Source organism: Panthera leo, chromosome B4 (assembly GCF_018350215.1).
Source record: "Panthera leo isolate Ple1 chromosome B4, P.leo_Ple1_pat1.1, whole genome shotgun sequence".
Lineage (NCBI taxonomy): Eukaryota > Metazoa > Chordata > Mammalia > Carnivora > Felidae > Panthera > Panthera leo.
This window is the reverse complement of record NC_056685.1, coordinates 39,059,794-39,080,369: the sequence shown is the minus strand read 5'-3', so window position 1 is coordinate 39,080,369 and position 20,576 is coordinate 39,059,794. Positions and strand designations below refer to the sequence as shown.

General features: G+C 37.7%; 1 protein-coding gene across 5 annotated transcripts in view; it reads left to right on the top strand.

Annotated features, from left to right (window-relative positions):
- The first annotated feature begins 164 nt into the window (after nt 1-164).
- Nucleotides 165-20,576, top strand: part of CB4H12orf4 (chromosome B4 C12orf4 homolog) — a 47,917-nt gene continuing 27,505 nt past the window's right edge. The window contains exons 1-6 of one of the 5 annotated variants that reach the window (XM_042945562.1): nt 165-252; nt 759-903; nt 1,854-1,944; nt 2,089-2,283; nt 3,952-4,097; nt 16,538-16,719. In XM_042945562.1, coding sequence (XP_042801496.1) covers nt 2,106-2,283; nt 3,952-4,097; nt 16,538-16,719 — 506 coding nt within the window. In that variant the 5' untranslated portion in view covers nt 165-252; nt 759-903; nt 1,854-1,944; nt 2,089-2,105. Of the gene's footprint in view, nt 253-758; nt 904-1,853; nt 1,945-2,088; nt 2,284-3,951; nt 4,098-16,537; nt 16,720-19,259; nt 19,279-20,576 lie in introns of those variants that run through there. The other 4 variants (XM_042945560.1, XM_042945561.1, XM_042945559.1 and 1 more) reach the window with 4 other exon arrangements.

The window sequence follows — 20,576 nt, the reverse complement described above, 5'->3', positions numbered from 1 at the left end:
CTGAAATTCACAATAATAGTAGAAATACGCTTTTTTACATTTTTAAATGGCTAAGTTGAAGCGATATGGGAAAATGGGGCACTTAGGCCTGGAATTTTCTATACAGTGTCGAGGAAGAGGAAAAGGTATGGACGAATCTGCTCATGTAGATCTGCTGGCTGTAAAAAGAGGTCTGTAAGTCAGCTGATGTTGCCGGCGCCCCAGCTCGTTGATATCTCCGGTGTGTGCACTGCTCGGGACTTCGGCACTAGGGTAGGTGAGCCCAGATAAAGAGCGAGGGACGGAAAGCGTTCAGACTGAAAGCAGCTAATGAAGAGGGTGTTTTCCTTACTCGTCTGGAGCTTCTGGTGCCCACAGCCTACCCCTTCCTTTCCCTAATTTGAGCCTCAGAACCTCCACTCTGGCGGCAGGAGTTCGGTCCAGCCCACATTTTCCCATCTCAGTTTTGTCTCGGAAGCCTTCCTTAGTTTCACCCCTGATTTAAAAAAAAATTTTTAAGTGAGGAGAGAGAACTAAATTATCGGTTTGTTGAAACATGGTAAGTTTAAATGTTGAGCCGATTGATACCAGAGCTAATGGTTTTTGTTTACCGAAAATATTGAATTTAAATAAGATTAGGCCGTAAACCTATTTCTGTAACTTTCAGTTCCCTGCTACAGTGTTCCTTTACTCTTTGTCTTCATCGTGTGTATTCAGTTAGCAACCTGTGTTTTTTTTTTATTAACATGCTCATGAAGAATTTCTTTTATTATTACTAGTTTTCATCTGCTGATCATCCTATGTTTATCAGATGCTTCGTATTTATTGTTAGATTAATCCTTATAATCTACGAATTAAAAGCATCCTCAGTGCCTAAGATGAGATCTGAAGAATGAGTAGTTGTTATCCAAGGAAAGAAAAGCGGTAAGAGTGCTCTGGTGTCACTTTTTCCACTTCAAAAAGGTTGGAAGTGGAAGGAGAGGTTTAGTATTGAAAGGAGTTCAGTATGACTGGAAAATTGTGAATTTGTGTGTTGGTGAGGAGGGGTACAGGTGCTGGGAGAAAAAGTCTGGAGATATAAGCAGAGACATGGTAAACCAGATTAAGGAGTTTGCATTTTTTAATGTAATTATTTATTTTGAGAGCGACCATGCGAGTGGAGTAGGAGTAGAGAGAGGGAGGAGAAAGAATCCCAAGCAGGGTCCTCGATATCAGCAGAGAACCTTTGGGTGGTAGGGCTTGATCCTGGGAACAGGGAGATCATGATCTGAGCGAAAACTAAGAGCCGCTCCCCCGAGTGAGCTACCCAGGCGCCCCAAGGAGTTTGAATTTTATCCTGAGAGCAATAGAATATGATCAAAGGGTGTTAAGCAGATGAGCAACACAATCAGATAGGCGCTTTGGAAAAATTACTGTAACTTTAGCATAGAGATAGTGTGAAAATTGTTCTGATGGTGAAAAGCCTAGAGATAGGGAACCTAGTAAGGAGGCTGATAAATAAATCTTTAATTGGTGTTGATTCTTACTCTTTTTGGCCAGATTTTCTTCTTTTTGAAAAGTGTCCAGTTTGCCTTTTGGGATATCCTGTACTTTTTTTTTTTTTTGTATGTCTTTTCTACATGGAAATCTTTCCAACACCATCTTTCTTCTATGTCCAATAAAATCACTTATCTAAGATCTTCAAGATCACTTCTTAGTCCCTGATCTATTTCTTTGACTTGGTATTCCCCATTGTTTCATAAGCTCTGTGTCTACCCATTCATCTCTTTCTAAGCATCTTCTCTGCTCTTCTCTCCATGTTCTTCCCTTATTCTTGAGAACCCTGCCCCAGAATGAAAAATACTTTATTGGCATAATGGTTTTTTTCCCCCTAGGTGAAGTTTAAAAGGAGCTTTTTTCCTTAAAAAAAAAAAAAAAAAAGAAACACATCATTTTCTTCATGAAGACGAAAATGCAGGAATAAAGGTAGGAAAACCTAGAATAATAAGCTCCGAGTCACGCAAACATAATCAGTGAGTGGTGGAATATTTTCTTAGAGGTAGTATGATATAATGAAACATGATTTTTGTGATTTACAATCTGATGGATTTTGGTTTGTTTGTTCTATAGAAACCCTGCGAAAGAAGATGAAGAAAACCAGAGAAAGAGTCTACAACAGAGAGAGGGAATTTGTGTATAAATTCAAAGTAGGAACTCAATGCTTAGAACTGAGGGTACCTCTCAAATTTCCTGTTCAAGAGAACGCGAGTCATTTACATGGACGTCTGATGCTGCTGCACAGTTTACCATGCTTTATAGAAAAAGGTGAGGACTGATTTTTGTAATACAACTTTATTTTCCTATTATCTCTTTCCTTTGACATTTCATATTAGAAAGAATAAGCCTGAGAAGCTTGAAACCGCAATAAAATATGAAGTTTTTAACTGCTTCCAAGAATAAGAATATTCCCCAGATCTTTGTTTTATTGTTTTTTTCTGTACCCCTTGAGTTGTTTAGAAGGCAGTTTAGTATAAAAATTAATTTACAGGGGTGTCTGGATGGTTCAGTCTGTTGAGTGTCCAGCTTTGGCTCAGGTCTTGATCTCAGGTCATGATCTTGCAATTGGTGAGTTCAGGCCCCTCATCGGGCTCTGTGCTAACAGCTCAGAGCCTGGAGCCTGCTTCAGATTCTGTGTCTCCTTCTGTCTCTGCCCCTCCCCTGCTCATGCCCTGTCTCTCTCTCTCTCTCTCTAAAATAAATAAATATTTAAAAAAATTAAGGGGCACCTGTGTAGCTCAGTCGGTTAAGCATCCGACTTCGGCTTAGGTCATGATCTCAGGGTTCATGAGTTAATAAAGCCCCGCGTCGGGCTCTGTGCTGACAGTGTGGAGCCTGAGCCTGCTTCAGATTCTGTGTCTCCCTCTCTCTCTGCACCTCTCCTTGCTTGCTCTCTCTCTCCCTCTCTATTTCTGTCAAAAATAAAACATTAAACATTTTTTCTTAATTAAAAAAAAATAATATAATGAAAACTCAGTTACAAAGTCTGGGTTAGAATGCTTAACATCTTAATTTAGTTGGGTGGATTCATTTCAGCTATCCCTGATTATGATACAGAACTGTATTCCCAAATGCATTGCCCTTTTAATGATCTGGTCCTCAGTTCCTGAGATGTCATGGGAGAGAAGATATACTAATCTTTGAATAATTTGTACTTACCTAAATTAATCCCATAGGCATCGGTATTAAACCATTTTAAAAGTCCTGTGCTCTATCTCACAGATGAGGAAAAAATTTTAAATTGAGAATATGTTGAATCATGAAAAGTTAGACTTAAAAGGAAACCTAGGAACTATCTAGCACAGTCTCATTTACAAATAAGGAATCTGGTGCATTGAAATGTTAAATTGTTTGCCTAAGGCAGTAGTTCTCAAAAGCTGTTCCCTGATCAGAATCTACAGCATCACCTGGAACCTTGTTACAAATGCACATTCTTGGGCCTCACCCCATTCTTGTAGAATCAGACACTCTGGGGGTGGCATGCAGCAATCTATTTCAGTAAGCCCTCCAGGGAATTCTGATGCATGCTAAAAATTGAGAACCACTGGTCTACAGTTACAAACATAATGACAGAGTCAAGACCAGAACACAGGTATCCTGATTTCTATCCCTGTTCCGTTTCCATTATATTATCTTTAAGTAGTGTCTCTAAAATTGAAATTACAGATCATCCCAATTAAATTAGTTTTAATATGCTAATCATTCAATTTCTCTTTCAAATAATATAACTATATAGGATATAAATGTTTTTCATTTAAATACAGTAGCCTTCAGACCCTCAAAATCTGTAGATTTTCCTTTATATGCTTTTACCTGCTTGGTTTCAGATGCAAGCTTGATAAAAGAAAATTTCATGTTGGAACACCTAGCCAAGTAAAATGTTCCCTGTTCATGTCTGGATTTTGCTTATGTTGGTATTTTTTGTCCATGTTGCAGACTTAAAAGAAGCTCTGAGCCAGTTTATAGAAGAAGAATCCCTCAGAGATTATGATAGAGATGCTGAAGCATCCCTGGAAGCTGTGAAATCAGGTGAAGTTGATTTACATCAGCTGGCCAGTACGTGGGCCAAAGCTTATGCTGAGGTGAGAAAATAGATCAGATTGCAAATTTCAGGGATTATCTGGACTTTGATGAAGATTATTAAATTGCTAAAGTAATACTGAAACAATTGTAGAATCCTTTTATCTCTACATACAACACTTTATTTCATAATGTACAATATAAATTGATGATCATGTGCCTCTTTTCTGTATCAGGTGAGCACTTACGACACAATACTTTATGTAATGCCTTTGTAAAAGAGGAACTACTTTTGTATTTCTAACCAGCACAAGGTTGGCAGAGTTAGTGATTAAAAATACAGGGCACTCACATGTTCATAGATGGATGAATGGATAAAGAAGATGTGGTATATATACATAATGGAGTATTACTTGGCAGTGAAAAAGAACGAAGTCTTGCCATTTGCAACTACATGGATGGAACTAGAGGGTATTATGCTAAGCAAAATTAGAGAGAGACAAATATCATATGACTTCACTTGTATGAGGAATTTAAGATACAAAACAGATGAATATAAGGGAAGAGAAGCAAAAATAATATAAAAACAGGGAGGGGGACAAAACATAAGACACTCTTAAATATGGAGAAACAAACAGGGTTACTGGAGGGGTTGTGGGAGGGGGGATGGACTAAATGGGTAAGGGGCGTTAAGGAATCTACTCCTGAAATCATTGTTGCACTATATGCCAACTTGGATGTAAATTTTAAAAAAATAGATTTAAAAAAATACAGGGTACCCAATTAAATCAGAATCTCAAAGAATGAATTATTTTTTAGTATAAGTATATCCCATTAATATATGGAACATACTTACAGTAAAATTTATTCTTTGCTTATCTGAAATTCTAATTTAACAGAGGTAACCTGTATTTTATCTGGCAACCTTAAACTAACAGGGGTAGCTCATTTTAAGCTTTGATTTACTTTTTTTTTTAGCTTTGATTTACTTTTGTCTTTTCATTTATCCTCACTGTTGTGTTACATAACGTCATCATTTTCCATTTAAATAATATATCTTATTTTCATAAAGTCTTACTACTGAGAAAGAACACCAGGACCACTTACACTATGATAGGGTAACAACATACCATCAGTGCAAGATGCATTCTGATTTCCGAGAGTGGTAATGTAAAAACATATGCACCTTGGAGTTGATGAGGTATAGTATGGTGAGAACCTACTGTATGCCAGGTGCTGTGCCAGCTATCAGACATAAAACAGTGCACAAGACAGACACAAAATGAAATTTCCGTTTTAGTTAGAGAGCCAGAAACAGAACTATGTATACAGATAAATTCAGTAATTGTAAAGTATAATGAGTGAATTACATCCCAGTGTAAGTAATGTGGTGTATGAGAATTTGAAAATCAGTTTTATGGGGTCATGTTTTGTTATTCGAAGCAGTTTGCTTCATGCCCATTATGGTGTCCTCGTTTACTTAAAAGGTGATGCTATTTACATGTATTATTTTAAATGTTAAGAATTGTTCCATTAAAAAAATATATATATGCAGGGGCGCCTGGGTGGCTCAGTCGGTTAAGTGTCCGACTTTGGCTCAGGTCATGATCTCTCAGTCCGTGAGTTCAAGCCCCGCGTCAGGCTCTGTGCTGACAGCTCAGAGCCTGAAGCCTGTTTCAGATTCTGTGTCTCCCTCTCTCTCTGACCCTCCCCCCGTTCATGCTCTGTCTCTCTCTGTCTCAAAAATAAATAAACGTTAAAAAAAAATTTTTTTTAATAAAAAATAAAAAAAGATATGCATGTAATAAGTATTATTTAAAGAAACCTAATCTTTCTGCTGATGAAAGGATAAAGCTGTAAAATGTATTAAAAGAGTAATTCTGGGGGCACCTGGGTGGCTCAGTCAGTTGGGTGTCCAGCTTCAGCTGTGATCATGATCTCATTGTTTGTGAGTTTGAGTCCCACGTTGGACTCTATGCTGACAGTTCAGAGCCTGGAGCCTGTTTCAGATTCTGTGTCTCCCTCCCTTTCTGCCCCTCCTCCACTCACACTCTGTCTCTCTCTCTCAAAAATAAATAAACATTAAAAAAAAATTTTTTTAGGGGCGCCTGGGTGGCTCAGTCGGTTGAGCGTCCGACTTCAGCTCAGGTCACGATCTCGCGGTCCGTGAGTTCGAGCCCCGCGTCGGGCTCTGGGCTTATGGCTCAGAGCCTGGAGCCTGCTTCTGATTCTGTGTCTCCCTCTCTCTCTGCTCCTCCCCCATTCATGCTCTCTCTCTCTATCTCAAAAATAAACGTTAAAAAAAAAAAAAAAAAAAAAAATTTAAAAAAAAAATTTTTTTTAGAGAATAATTTCGGGGTGCTTGGGTGGCTCAGTCAGTTAAGTGTCCAACTTCAACTTAGGTCATGATCTCGCAGTTTGTGGGTCCAAGCCCCGCATCGGGCTCTGTGCTGACAGCTTGGAGCCTGGAGCCTGCTTCAGGTTATGTGACTCCCTCTCTCTCTGCCTCTCCCTCGCTTGCATGCGCGCTCTCTCTCTCTCTCTCTCTCTCTCTCTCTCTCTCTCAAAAAAAGATAAACATTTAAAAAAAATTTTTAAGGAAAAAAAAGAAATAAAAAGAGTAATTCCACTAAACTTGTTCAAGCTGTATTTTTTGTATGTCTGAAATGTGTTGGGTACACAGCTGAGGATAAGTCTTTGCCTTCAAGGAGTTTACAATCTAGTAAGAAGAGACAAAGAAATCTCTAGCCTATAACACTGTGCAGTCAGTGTTAGGATAAATACTGTGGGAGCATGTGTGGAAGTTAGGGGAAGAATGAGTGGTCAAGAGTTCTTGAAGAAAGCAGTCAATCTCTCCACTAGGATCACTATTGGTTTGATACAAAATCTGGAAGCAGATCCTCTTCTATCCCTGATTTTGTGTAACTAAAGAGAAAACTTCCCAATGGTAAGTCAATAGGGCTTATGTGTTGAAGTTTATCTTACTATTTTTTTAAAGTTTATTTTTATTTATTTTGAGAGAGAGAGAGAGAGAGAGCATGATCAGTGGAGGGGCAGAGAGGGAGAGAGAGAATCCTAAGCAGGCTCTGTGCTATCAACGTGGAGCCTGAGGCAGGGCTCAGTGCCATGAACTGTGAGATCCTGACCTGAACTGAAACTGAGAGTCGGACACTTAACCGACTGAGCCACTTCGGTGCCCTGAAATTTATATTATTATTTTTAAAAACTACCATATTTACTAATTTATGGTTTAATCTTATTCTTCTGCACATTAGCCATTCTAAAAACAGGAATTTGACTATCTTCCAGGTGAATGATCATAACAACAGTAATATTAATATAACAAAATAAGAACAGTTTATACTGACTCAATCACAAGAGTTCAGATTTACATTGAATTAAAATCAACAAGCCTCAACTGAGCAAGTACTCTGTTCACCCCCCTGTGCAAATTGAGTAGATACCTAGCACCTCTTGTTATATAGAGTTCAGCTTTCTAGTAATGCCAAACTTCCAGAAGTATAGTTGCTTGTTTTTATTTTTTAATTTTAATTTTAATTTTTTTATGTTTATTTTTGAGAGAGGGAGTATGTGAGCAGGGAAGGAGCAGAGTGAGAGAGAGAGACACAATCTGAAGCAGGCTCCAGGCTCTGAGCTGTCAGCACAGAGCCTGACCACGGGGCTCAAACCCACGAACTGTGAGATCATGACCTGAGCCAAAGTAGGATGCTTAACTGACTGAGCCACCCAGGCGCCCCTGTTTTTAAAGAATTAAGGAAAGATAGAGAAAAGAAGCTAATTCTAACAGTAAAAAAAGAAGGAAAAAAAAGGAAGTATTGACAGGAAAGTGAGAAGACCCAAATATTGTTGTACCCACTGGATGTATTTGGGCTGTCACTAGCTGTGAAAATTACAAGCCGAACAGCTCAATACAAGCTCAAGAAATGTGGGTATCAGCAAAGAAGAAGAAGGAACTGAAAATGAAAGGGGAACTATGTTGCAGATTGCCAAAGGGCCTGCAGAGGTTAGAAGCCTCGGTACTGTGGAGACCAGAAGGATCACAGCGTGACTCTGATAGTGGAAGCAGAATGGAGTAGAGGACGGGACAGAAGGGGGCTGATGCATCTCTGCCATATATGGGTAAACACTATTTCAGTAACCTGAGAAGAATAACTGGACCATCAATAAAGAGATAAAATGGCCGAATGTTTATGGTAATACCAGTTACTTTGGTTTATGAAGGAATGAACTGCATTTACTGTGAGTGGATTTACTAGATATTTCAGTTGCGGAGATACTTAAATCATGAGACTTTTACATTAACCACCTTTTGACAAAGATCTTTAAAAAATGTAGTACAAGGGTGCCTAGTGGGCTCAATCGGTAGAGCATGTGACTTTTGATCTCATGGTCATGAGTTTGAGGCCCATATTGGGTGTAGAGATTATTAAAAAAATAAACTTAAAAAAATTTTTAATAAAAAACATAGTACACATTTCCTTGTGATTTCTTAAGCACAGTATATAAAATTCAGCTCTAACTTCTTGTTGACTCTGAGTCATCATTATAAATGTAAGTAATTCCCTGTAGGGAATACCATGAGGCATTGCTGCAAGAGAGGACTATGTGTCCTATCACAGCACAGATGTACTGAACATGCTGCTGTTATAAAAGGAATTTTCACAGTGGGGACCATTGCCCCTGATAACACAGCTGTGCTTTCATATGTGCTTACCTGGTAGAGGACGTTCTGATGGTCTACCAAAATGTGTGTGACTGTAAGTCCTACTTTGTACAGTAATTCTATTTTCTTCTGTGTTTCCTTATCTACTGTCAGGATTAGTTGCTGGTCATCTTGTTCTCCTTCCAGCCTCCAAACATCTTATTATATTGCTTTTCCTAATCACTGCAGTATCTTTTGCTATTGCATTAATTTTTTAAATAATGGGAAGTAAGCCTGGATAGATCAGGAAAGCCAAACAGAGCAAACTGTTGACAAAATTGTACAGTTGGCTATTTTTGGTGGTGCCCTATCTTCCATTTCAGTATTCTCTTCTTAAGTCTCTTTGTATTCATCCATTCATCAAATGTGTACTGAGCATCTATTAGATATCAGATACTGTGTTGGCACTTGGGGTTAGCAAAAACAAAATAGACATAGACACAATTCTTACCTTCATAGAGTTTACAGGCTGACAGCAGACAGATAGATATGTAAAATTAAAAAGAAGGGAATATATTAAGTGCTACGGTAGGGGGCAGAGTGTGAGGAAAGCACAACGCAGGTACACCTATTTTAGTCTACAGAACTTCAGGAAAGCTTCCCACAGGAAAGAGAAACTGAGTTAAGACCTGAAAGATTAGTTAGAAATAGGTGGGTGAAAGGTATATGGTGGGAGAGTGGAGAAAGAACGTCCTGGGTAGAAGGTAAAACATAAAGTCCTGGAGGTGAGAGAGCCCATGGCACGTTAAAAAAGCTGAAAGAGGGGCGCCTGGGTGGCTAAGTCAGTTGAGCATCCAACTTCGGCTCGGGTCATGATATCGCGGTTCATGGGTTCGAGCTCCACATCAGGCTCTGTGCTGACAGCTTGGAGCCTGGAGCCTGTATCAGATTCTGTGTCTCCTCTCTCTGCCCCTCCCCCACTCATGCCCCCCCCCCCATAAACATTAAAAAAAAAAGGGGGGGGGCAGGCGCTTGGGTAGCTCAGTCAGTTAAGCGTCCAACTTCAACTCAGGTCATGATCTCTCAGTTCATGAGTTCAAGCCCTACATTGGGCTCTATACTGACAACTCAGAGCCTGGATCCTGCTCCAGATTGTGTCTCCCTCTCTCTGCCCCTCCCCTGCTCACGCTCTGTCTCTCAAAAATAAATGTTCAAAAAAATTTTTTTAATTTTTTTTAAAGAAAAAACTGAAAGAAGTTCAGAATGGCTAGGAAAGAGTCTTACAAGACATCTTGAGTTTTGTCTTTTTTTTTTTTTAATAATTTATTGTCAAGTTAGTTAGCATACCATGTATACAGTGTAGTCTTGGCTTTGGGACTAGATTCCCATGATTCATCACTTATATACAACACCCAGTGCTTATCCCAACAATGCCCTCCTCAATGCCCATCACCCATTTTCCCTGCCCCCCAACTCCCCACCCCCATCAACCCTCAGTTTGTCTTCTGTATTCAAAAATTTCTTATGGTTTGCCTCCCTTTCTGTTTGTAACTTATTTTTCCTTCCCTTCCTCTATGGTCTTCTGTTAAGTTTCTCAAATTCCACATATGAGTGAAAACATGATATCTGTCTTTTTCTGACTGACTCATTTCACTTAGCATAATACCAGTTCCATCCACGTTGTTGCAAATGGCAAGATTTCATTCTTTTTCATTGCCAAGTAGTATTCCATTGTATTATACCCCATCTTCTTTATCCATTCATCAGTTGATGGACATTTGGGCTCTTTCCATAATATGGCTATTGTTGAAAGTGCTGCTATAAACATTGGGGTACATAGGCCTCCACAAATCAGCACTCCTGTATCCTTTGGATAAATTCCTAGTAGTGCTGTTGCTGGGTTGTAGGGTAATTCTATTTTTAATTTTTTGAGGAACCTCCACACTGTTTTCCAGAGTGGCTGCACCAGTTTGCATTCCCACCAACAGTGCAAGAGGGTTCCTGTTTTTTCACATCCTCGCCAACATCTGTTGTTTCCTGAGTTGTTCATTTTAGCCACTCTGACCAGTGTGAGATGGTATCTCAGTGTGGTTTTGATTTGTATTTGCCTGATGATGAGCAATGTTGAGCATCTTTTCATGTGTCTGTTGGCCATTTGGATGTCTTCTTTGGAAGAGTGTCTATTCATGTCTCCTGCCCATTTCTTCACTGGATTATTTGTTTTTTGGGTGTTGAGTTTGGTAAGTTCTTTACAGATTTTTGATACAACCCTTTATCCGATATGTCATTTGCAAATATTTTTTCCCATTCCATTGGTTGCCTCTTATTTTTGTTGATTTTTTTCCTTCACTGTGCAGAAGCTTTTTATCTTGATGAGGTCCCAATAGTTTGTTTTTGCTTTTATTTCCCCTGCCTTTGGAGATGTGTCAGGTGAGAGGTTGCTGTGGCTGAGGTCAAAGAGGTTGTTGCCTGTTTTCCAGAATTTTGTTTCCTGTCTTACATTTAGGTCTTTCATCCATTTTGAATTTGTTTTTGTGTATGGTGTAAGAAAGTGGTCCAGGTTTATTTCTTCTGCATGTTGCTGTCCAGTTCTCCCAGCACCATTTGCAAAGAGACTTGTCTTTTTTCTAGTGGATACTCTTTCCTGCTTTGTCAAAGATTAGTTGGCCATATATTTGTGGTTCGAATTCTCGGTTCTCTATTCTATTTCATTGGTCTGTGAGTCTGTTTTTGTGCCAATACCATACTGTCTTGATGATAACAGCTTTGTAATATAGCTTGAAGTCCAGAATTATGATGCCTCCAGCTTTGGTTTTCTTTTTCAACATTGCTTTGGCTATTTGGGGTCTTTTGTGGTTCCATACAGATTTCGGGATTGTTTGTTCTAGCTCTGTGAAGAATGCTGGTGCTATTTTGATTGGGATTGCATTGCATGTGTATATTGCTTTTGGTAGTATTGATATTTTAATAATATTTGTTCTTCCAATCCATGAGTATGGAATGTTTTTACATTTCTTTGTGTCTTTTTCAGTTTCTTTCATAAGCTTCCTGTAGTTTTCAGCACACATATCTTTTACCTCATTGGTTAGGTTTATTCCTAGGTATTTGATGGTTCTTGGTGCAATTGTAAATGGGCACAATTCCCTGATACCTCTTTCTGTTGCTTCATTATTGGTGTATACAAATGCAACTGATTTCTGTACATTAATTTTATATCCTGTAGCTTTGCTGAATTCATGTATCAGTTCTAGCAGTTTTTTGTTGTCTTTTGGGTTTTCCATGTAGAGTATCATGTCACCTGTGAAAACTGGAAGTTTGACTTCTTTGCCAATTTGGGTGTGAGTCAAGATGGTGGAGAGAGAGGGGTTGGAATGTCTCTCAACCCTCAACTCAAACACAGCAGTATTGAGGTCAGAACACTTGGAATACCAGGAATCCAGGCTATAGAGTGACAGAAAGATATCCACAGGTGGAAAGAGACAGGCTGGCAGGACAGAGGTGTGTATTTGTGAATTGGGAGACATAAAACAGGTGGTGTAGGCACAGAGGAGCGGGGGAACCCCTTTGGTAGAGAAACAAAAGGAAGAGAAAGAGAGGCTGTGACAGTGTGGGATTGTATTTGGACAAGAGAAAAACCTCCCTGGACCACAGACTGGGGAACAAAAAATACAGAGAGAGCCAGTGTCTACTTTGCAAATAGCCTTAGGAGTGAATATCAGAGTTTTCAGGGTTGTTCAACTTTCTCCAGACTGGAGCTGCTGCCTGTGGGAGAGGGAGCCAGTCCCAGGGCTCAGTATCAATCTCAGGGGCGCCTTGGGAGAGGACAGTCCCCTTCCTTGAGTTTTGTCTTTATGCTAAAGGTAATGAGCAGCTTTGAAAGAGTTTAGCAGAGTGAGATGATCATATTTGCGCTTCAGGAACATCAGTTCAGTGCATTAGTGTAAAGAATTTATACTGCAAGGGGAAAAATTGGAATAAGTTGGAAGACTATTGTATTTAGGGAAGAAATGATGAAAGCTTTGTCTGGAATAGCAGTAATGGAGTTGAAAAGAAGATAAATGACTTTTCATTCATGCATTTGTTTATTCAACAAATACTGTTGTGGATCCTGTGCTAGGAATTGAAGATATATCGAAAGAACAAATCTGGTCCATATTACCTTCACTAATGGTAGTGAAGAAGACAGTTAATAAACAAGTATATAAATTATAATCATAAACATGTAATAAAGGAAATGAACAGGGTACCATCATAGGAGGAGGGGGAGAAGTGGGATGGGAGGACCTGTTTGTATGGGGTTAGAGATCTCCTCTCTAAGGAGGTAACATTTAAGCTGAGACTTGAAAGATAAAAGATCACTTGGCCCAGATTTCTGGCTTGGACAACTGGAGGAACAGTGGAAGAGTGGCTCCCTTCACTTGAGAAGCAAGGTTTGGCATAAAAGTGATGGCTTCAGTTTTATATCTATTACATGTGAAGTGCTTACAAGACATCCATGTGGAGATGTCTCATAAGCACTTAGCTATCTACACCTGGCACTCAGGAAAGATTATTGGATTGGAGATAAAGGTATTGGAGTCACTTGTACATAGATGAATTTTGAAGTCATAGAAGGAATGAAATTGTTCAAGGTGACTGTGTAGAATGAGAAGAGTAGATGCCTGTACAGAATCCCGATGAAACCCTGTATTATAATTATCTATTGACTTATCTATATCTCTTACTTATATGGATAGCCACTTGGAAATGTTTAGTTTTTTCTCTATTATAACTCTGGTACCTAGCCCAGTCTCTGAAAAGAACAGGGCTTTGGTATGGGTTGGATAGATGGGGTAGATGGATTGGAAAAAAAAAAAAAAAAAAAAAAAAAGATGGGTGAATATACAAGTAAATGAAGACACTAACACTTGAGGATGAACGGCAGAAGAAGAACCTGCAAAGGAAAGAGAGGAACTGGCCCAGGAACTGGAAGGAAGACAGAAGATTATGGTTTCATGAAAGTTGAGAAAAGAGAGGTGCTAAGAAGGAAGGAATGGTCAGTAGTGTCAGATTCTGCCAAGAAAATGTAGTAAGAAAAAGACTCAAAAATATCCATTGGGTTTATCAGGTAATCTTATCTGTGGCAAGATCAGTTTCAATGGATTGGTGGGGGCCAAAACTAGATTTCAGTGACTTTAAGAATGTGTGGAAGTGTGGAAATAGATAACTCAAGAAGCTTGTTTGCATGGAGAAGAGAGACAAGGCATTTGCAAAATGAGAGCACAGGGTCCAAGATTTATTTACGGTGGCAGAGAGGAAGTCTAGAAGGTACAGAATTCAGAACTCAAGTAGAGAGTTAATCTTAACTGGGAAAAGGGACCCTTCTGTTGTGGCAGGAAGGAGGAAGGAAAGGGTGGACATAGATTCTGAAAATTGTACTACTTTGGTAGCAGGAAGTTGAGGACATTCTCTTCTAACTGCTTCTGCTTTATCTGGGAAATAATAAGAACAGACCACTTGTAGATGAGGTGGGGAACTGATAACGTAGTTGGATGTTTGAGGAGAGAACTGACCAGAGAAAGATAGCATTGCATCATTGAAGGGAAAGATTAGACTGACACCAGTCTGCCACCATAAACTTTACAGTTTTGTAGTTTTTCTGCTGCAGCATTCTATAGCCCAACTGCAGGCATAGAGAAGAGGAATAAGATTAGAGTTTTGTTAGGTGGACAAGAGAAAGAACATGAGTCAAGGTAGTTGAGGATTTTGGCAAGACGGTGGTTAGACAATGGCGGAGGACTGAGTAAAGACAAGGATTCGGGGAAGTAAGAAAGCAGGGCATTGGGTTGGGTTATCCACATGGACATCCAAGTGACTCAGATTGATGACAGGAGGTGGAAATGAGAGCAAGTCTGTGAACTCAGCACCAAAGTTTTATATGGGAAGGTGGAAGTGGAGAAATAATGGCCTGGACATTAGTTTTCTCTCTGTAGGCCTTTCCTCAGTGCCCCATTCCCTTCACCTGTCACAGTTCCCTTTCTAGAATGGTCTCTCCTGAGGGAGTGGTATGAGTTAGGTTAAGGGAAAACTCTGTTTAGTGTTTCTCATGTAGGTAGTTTCTACCTATTCATAAGGCTTGCTCTAGGCCGATTTTTAAATTGATGTTGCCAGTTATTGTAGTAACCAATCTGGTTAGTGGGGTGACTGGATGTCCGGTATTATGTATGGGCAAACAGATCCCTACGATCTCTCACTAGTTCCTTTCTACAAAATTTTAGCCTGAACTTGAAGTGAATTTTGAATGGAGCTTAAGTCATGTGGGCTGGTTATAATTCCTATAGCAGTTATCAGAATGTGCTTTCAAGTTTTCAGAGGCATTAGAACAGATGAAATCCATGTTTTAGTCACCTTAAATTCTTCCCTCGTGATCTGGCAATTGATTGAAATATAGGTGAAAGAAAACAAGGGGGAAAACTTTACGTATTGATTGACTGGATTCAAGATACCTGTCTCTGAGATTTGTCCATTTGTTTTATTTTAGGTAATTTATTACTTGGAGTTATGTCATTGATTAGTTTTTAATATTGGTAAGAAAAGGGAAGAATTCAGATTGTTCTTTTTTCACAGGTGTCTGTCTACAAAGATCAATAAAGGAAAAAATATTGAATTCTTTGTGTTATTTCCACCTTTGCCATTAAATTGTATGATCTTTGACAAGGGACTGATCAGCTAGTTTTCTCACCTATAAAGCGCTGTATCTGTCTGATGTGTTGACATATCCACAGGTCCCTGGGACAGGCATCTGTACCTCCCTGGATTTGTGTGTATACTTCCCTGGATGTATCTGTGCATGTGCTGAGGGTATCCCCATTTGCCTCTCCTTGTTTCTGTTTTTCTTGGTTATCAGTGTTTACTTGGTCCCTTATCATTTTGATTGCTGTTTTCCTAATCTTAAAAGCATGCTTATATTTTTTTAAGTTTTTTTTTTTTAACATTTATTTATTTTTGAGAGACAGAGCTCAAGTGGAGGAGGGGCAGAGGCGGGGGGGACACAGAATCTGAAGCAGACTCCAGGCTCTGAGCTGTCAGCACAGAGCCCTATGTGGGGCTTGAACTCACAAACTGTGAGATCATGACCTGAGCTGAAGTCAGACATGCAACCAACTGAGCCACCTAGGTGCCCTTGAGCATGCTTACATTTTAGGAAGAATACTAAAATACTAGAAAAGGTCAAAATAAGGAAATCACATATGTTTATCTTGATATAAAATCCTATGCATGAATTGGGTTTTCAGAGTCATTGCATCACTAAATAGGTGACTACATACATAACCTCATTTTCCAAATGTATACCCTTTTTTAGCAATGTATTATTTATAATGAGTAGTTTTTTCTGATTATAATAATACATTATAATATAAGTGAAGATTATCAGAAATGCCACTCTTGCGAAATTGCCACCATTAGCGTTTTGCTCATCATCCCTTCGTGTGTGTGTGTGTGTGTGTGTGTGTGTGTGTGTGTGTGTGGTTTTACAGAAATGAGATCATAGCATCCTTAGTTTTTTTTCCATCGTGGGTACCTCCTATCCCTTCCTCCATGTTAGCACCCTCTCCTCATCCCTGCCTCCAGGTAACTGCTATTACAACTTAGTTTGTATCTTCCCATATTTTTTGTATACTAAAATAATCCTATATAACCCATATATACACATACATAAATAGGTCTTTCTATCCTTGTCTGATGTACAAAAATGGAATCATATTATATGTACCTAGAGTGTATTAAATAAAAATACTGTATCATGATTTATGTGCGTATGATTTACCGTATCATAAATGTCTGTGTATCATCTCGTAGACCACATTAGAGCATGCGAGGCCTGAAGAGCCCAGCTGGGATGAAGATTTTGCAGATGTATACCATGACCTAATCCATTCTCCAGCCTCTGAAACTCTTCTAAATTTGGAACATAATTACTTTGTTAGTATCTCAGAACTGATTGGTGAAAGAGATGTGGAGCTGAAAAAGTTACGAGAGAGGTATTTCAGATTTCTTGCGTTATCATAATTAAATGTTACATTGTCAGGTATGATGGCTGCAGAACAATTTTCATTCAATTGTAAAATTGAAAAATAAAATAGAAAAAATTCTCTAATATTAGAAATTAGTTTTTTGTGTGTTTCAATCTGTAATTTCAACTAGGAAGTCCTCATAGGTTTATAAAACTTCTCAAGTGATCTACCTGAATAAATTATGGTAGCTTCATATATTATTTCTAGTAAGAGGAATAGCTTATCTTGTTGAAGGCACCTCTTCTCAAAGGCTTTATTCTAGGCACAGTGCAAAGTGCTTTAGATGATGTCTTAATCCGTTCAGACTGCTATAACAAAATACCATAGACTGGGTGGCTTACACAAGAGAGATTTATTTCTCCCTGTTCTGGAGGCTAGGTAGTTCAAGATCAAGGTGCCAGCAGATTTGGTATCTGGCAGACCCATCTGCTTCTAGACCATGCCTTGATGTGTGCTGCCGTGGCCTTTCCTCAGTGTGCCCTCCTGGTGCATATCTTTTAGAGAGAGAGCTCTAGACACTAATTCTGCCATGAAGGCTCCAACCTCATGGCTTCATCTAAACGTAAGTACTTTCCAAGGCCCCACCTCCAAATATCACACTGGGGATTAGGATTTCAACATATGAATTGGGGGGGCACAAACATGCAGTCAGTAACAGATGCCCTATCTCATTTAATTCTTACCACAATCCTATTATTACCACCTTTTACAGATGAGGAAACTGAGGCTTAAATAAGTTAAGTAATTTGTCTAAGGACAAACTGGAATTTGAAACCAGGGAGTCTGACTCCAAAGCTCTTAACCACTGTACAATGCTCTCTCCCTGTTCAGAACCTCTTTAAAACCCTGCCATTACTATGTTCATGGTCTCTCTCAGTTCATTTTTGTAAGTTTATTTACATGAGGTAAAAAATAACACTAGTCTTATTCCAAGAAATTTTAATTAGATTTTAATTCATTGCAAGCAGTATGCAAGCAGTCTTTTTGTCTTTCATTTTTTTCTTCAGAGTAAGTAAGTAAAAAATTGCTAGCATTATTTATTTTAAAACATGACTTTCCAGATTGCTTCCTGGCAGTTCAAAAAATGTAATAATCAAGACATGCTTTTTCTAGATAATCCATTTTGATCTAGCAGAATCTAATAAAATTTATTACATTAAAATCTATACTTAAGACTTTAGGTATACATGGCATTAAGATAATTTTTTCAGTGTTGCTGATGTGAAATTTCCTTGATTGTGAAAGTATATTAGAACCAAATCACATGTATTTTGTGTGATTAATTTCATAATCTGTCCCAAAGTAGTAAATTTAAAATAACGTATACTGGTTTGCTCCTGGCTCTCATTTGCTTTGTATTAGAAAATGTTGGGACTAGCAAGATGAGAATAAACTGTTATTTTGATGATTGTCATAGTTAAGAATATGTAAAACACAAAAATCATAAGCAACTGAATTTAAAAATTCTTCCTGAGAAATACTCTTCTGTGTACCAGATCAGCATTTTTACTGTATTGCATAGATTTGTACATTTTTGTAACAATTCTACACCACTCAGCCTTTTTTTTCCCCTACCTAATAAAATATTAGAACTGTCCCTGTCGAAAAGAACTTGATGTCTTGGCATTTGTTACTCTGTATGTAATTAGCTGTTTTGAGGCAGTTTATTCCTTTATAGACAGGATACCTGCAGTATAGGTAGTTGCCATCAGGTAGATAGTTGAAGCTGTCTCCCAAAGGAGATGAAAATTTGATGTGTTTTTTTTTTTTCCCAGTCCTTTATGATGTAGCCAGTAAAACTGTAAATATATTTTTAGAATTAAGAACGAAATATAGATTCAATTTATATAAATATACGAAAGTATAATTACCTAATACTAATTGATTACTTTCTGTTGAACTTCATTTATTTGATTTTTTTCCTACCAAGGCTTCAAATAATATAACCTTCAGCTCACTCTGAATCTGCTCTTGGTTCTCAGGTTTTCTGGGACTATCCTCATTCTCCTATTTAGGTATATTAAAAAAAATCCCAGCTTGGCTATAGTCAATATCAATGTATTCTATAGTCCATATCAATAGCTATGACTAGGACTTTCATTCAGCTGGTAAGCTACTCTGAATTGTGACTTTGCTATCTGCTCACTACACCTCACAGAAAATCCCATATCTGGCCACCAACATTCCATATTTTTTTTTTTTTCTCAGTCAGAAGAAGATTCCTATTCCATATGATTCTTCACCTTTTGGGAAGCTGAATTAACTTACTAATTATCTGCATTTACTGGTACTTCATACATTTTTTTTCTTTTGTGTAATAGTTTTTTTAGTAGGAGTTTGTTTGGGTTAATGTTATTTTTTGAAATGTCCTTTGGACAAATTTCTTGATAGAGTTTTGCTTTCTTTTTTTCTTTCTAAACATAAACAATATTGGAATACATTTATTTTGACAACAGCTTTGCAATTTATTCTCCACATATCCAAACTGTTAGCTGGAAAGGAAAAACAAGCTGTGTTCCTCCTGAGGTAGGTAAATAGTGTAAAGGTGAACAGTGTAACTTAAGGCAAGTTGGAATTCACTGGTATCTGGAAGTTCACCCAATTCACTTACCCAATTCATGAGCAGAAGTGACACATTTTCTTATTTCTGTCTTCATTTTAATTCCACTTTACATCTTAAAAAGACAATTTCTCACCACAGCATCAAGACTGTTATAATCCTTTATTTCTAAATGTCTTCAAGATAATGTTCACATTGTTAGAATTGTCACACCTGACATACTAAGCCAATATCTAGTTAGGTATAGCTAGAAATATAATGAAATTTCCTTTTATCTTAATCATAGAAAATATATATTGTATCATTAACTGTACCATTAGCTACTTGCATTTCTGACACATTTAGAATGAAATAAATGTTCATGAAATTTCATTTGTTGAATTATTTATTAGTCTTTTTTTTCCTCACTGTTAATTTGCTGTTGTTAGCAAACCAGATTTAAAATATAAATATTTAAAAATATTCATGTATTGATATTTAAAGATACTGAATCCTTAAAACTTAAAAATGGCAATGATACTTTTTATCCACTAGAGGGAACATGTGTAATGTAAAATATTAATCTATTTATATCGAACTTTATATTTATAAATGTTTAGCAATTATTTATGTTTTAAATAAAATCTTACTTGCAAGCACATGGCCCCCAGTAATTACAAAAAGTTACTGGGGTCACCTGCATTAGAATTAGGGGGAGACTAAATGATACTGCATATTTAATACTAGAAAGTATATATAGAAATGTATAAATGTATAATATATATGTGAGTTTTATTTACCACATACATGTAAGTGTCTTAATCAGTTGTTATATGTAAGTATAAATTCTCTTTTAAGAGCAATTAGATTAATGAGAATGATAGTAAAATCCTTTTGGTTCACATCTTTATTCTTTCCACATTTGTTTGCAATATATTTTAGAGCAAACTTTTAAAATATGTTTGTATTAGAAAATAATTTTTAGATTCGAAAATGTTCAATGAACTTATTTATTAAAATATACATACATAAAAGACAACAAACTGTAGGTGTACAGTTAAAGTATGCACACCATATAATCATCACTCAGATCAAGAAATGGAATATTTCCAGCACTGCAGAAGGCTCCCTCGGGCGCAGCTAGTCACAACCCATCTCTCCCATAAGGAACTTCAGTTATCTGAACTTCTAACACCATTGATTAGTTTCTCCTGTGGGAAAACCAATTTTAATTTATGCACATTGTTTATTTAGATAAATGAAGAAGGTATAACTAAAACATATC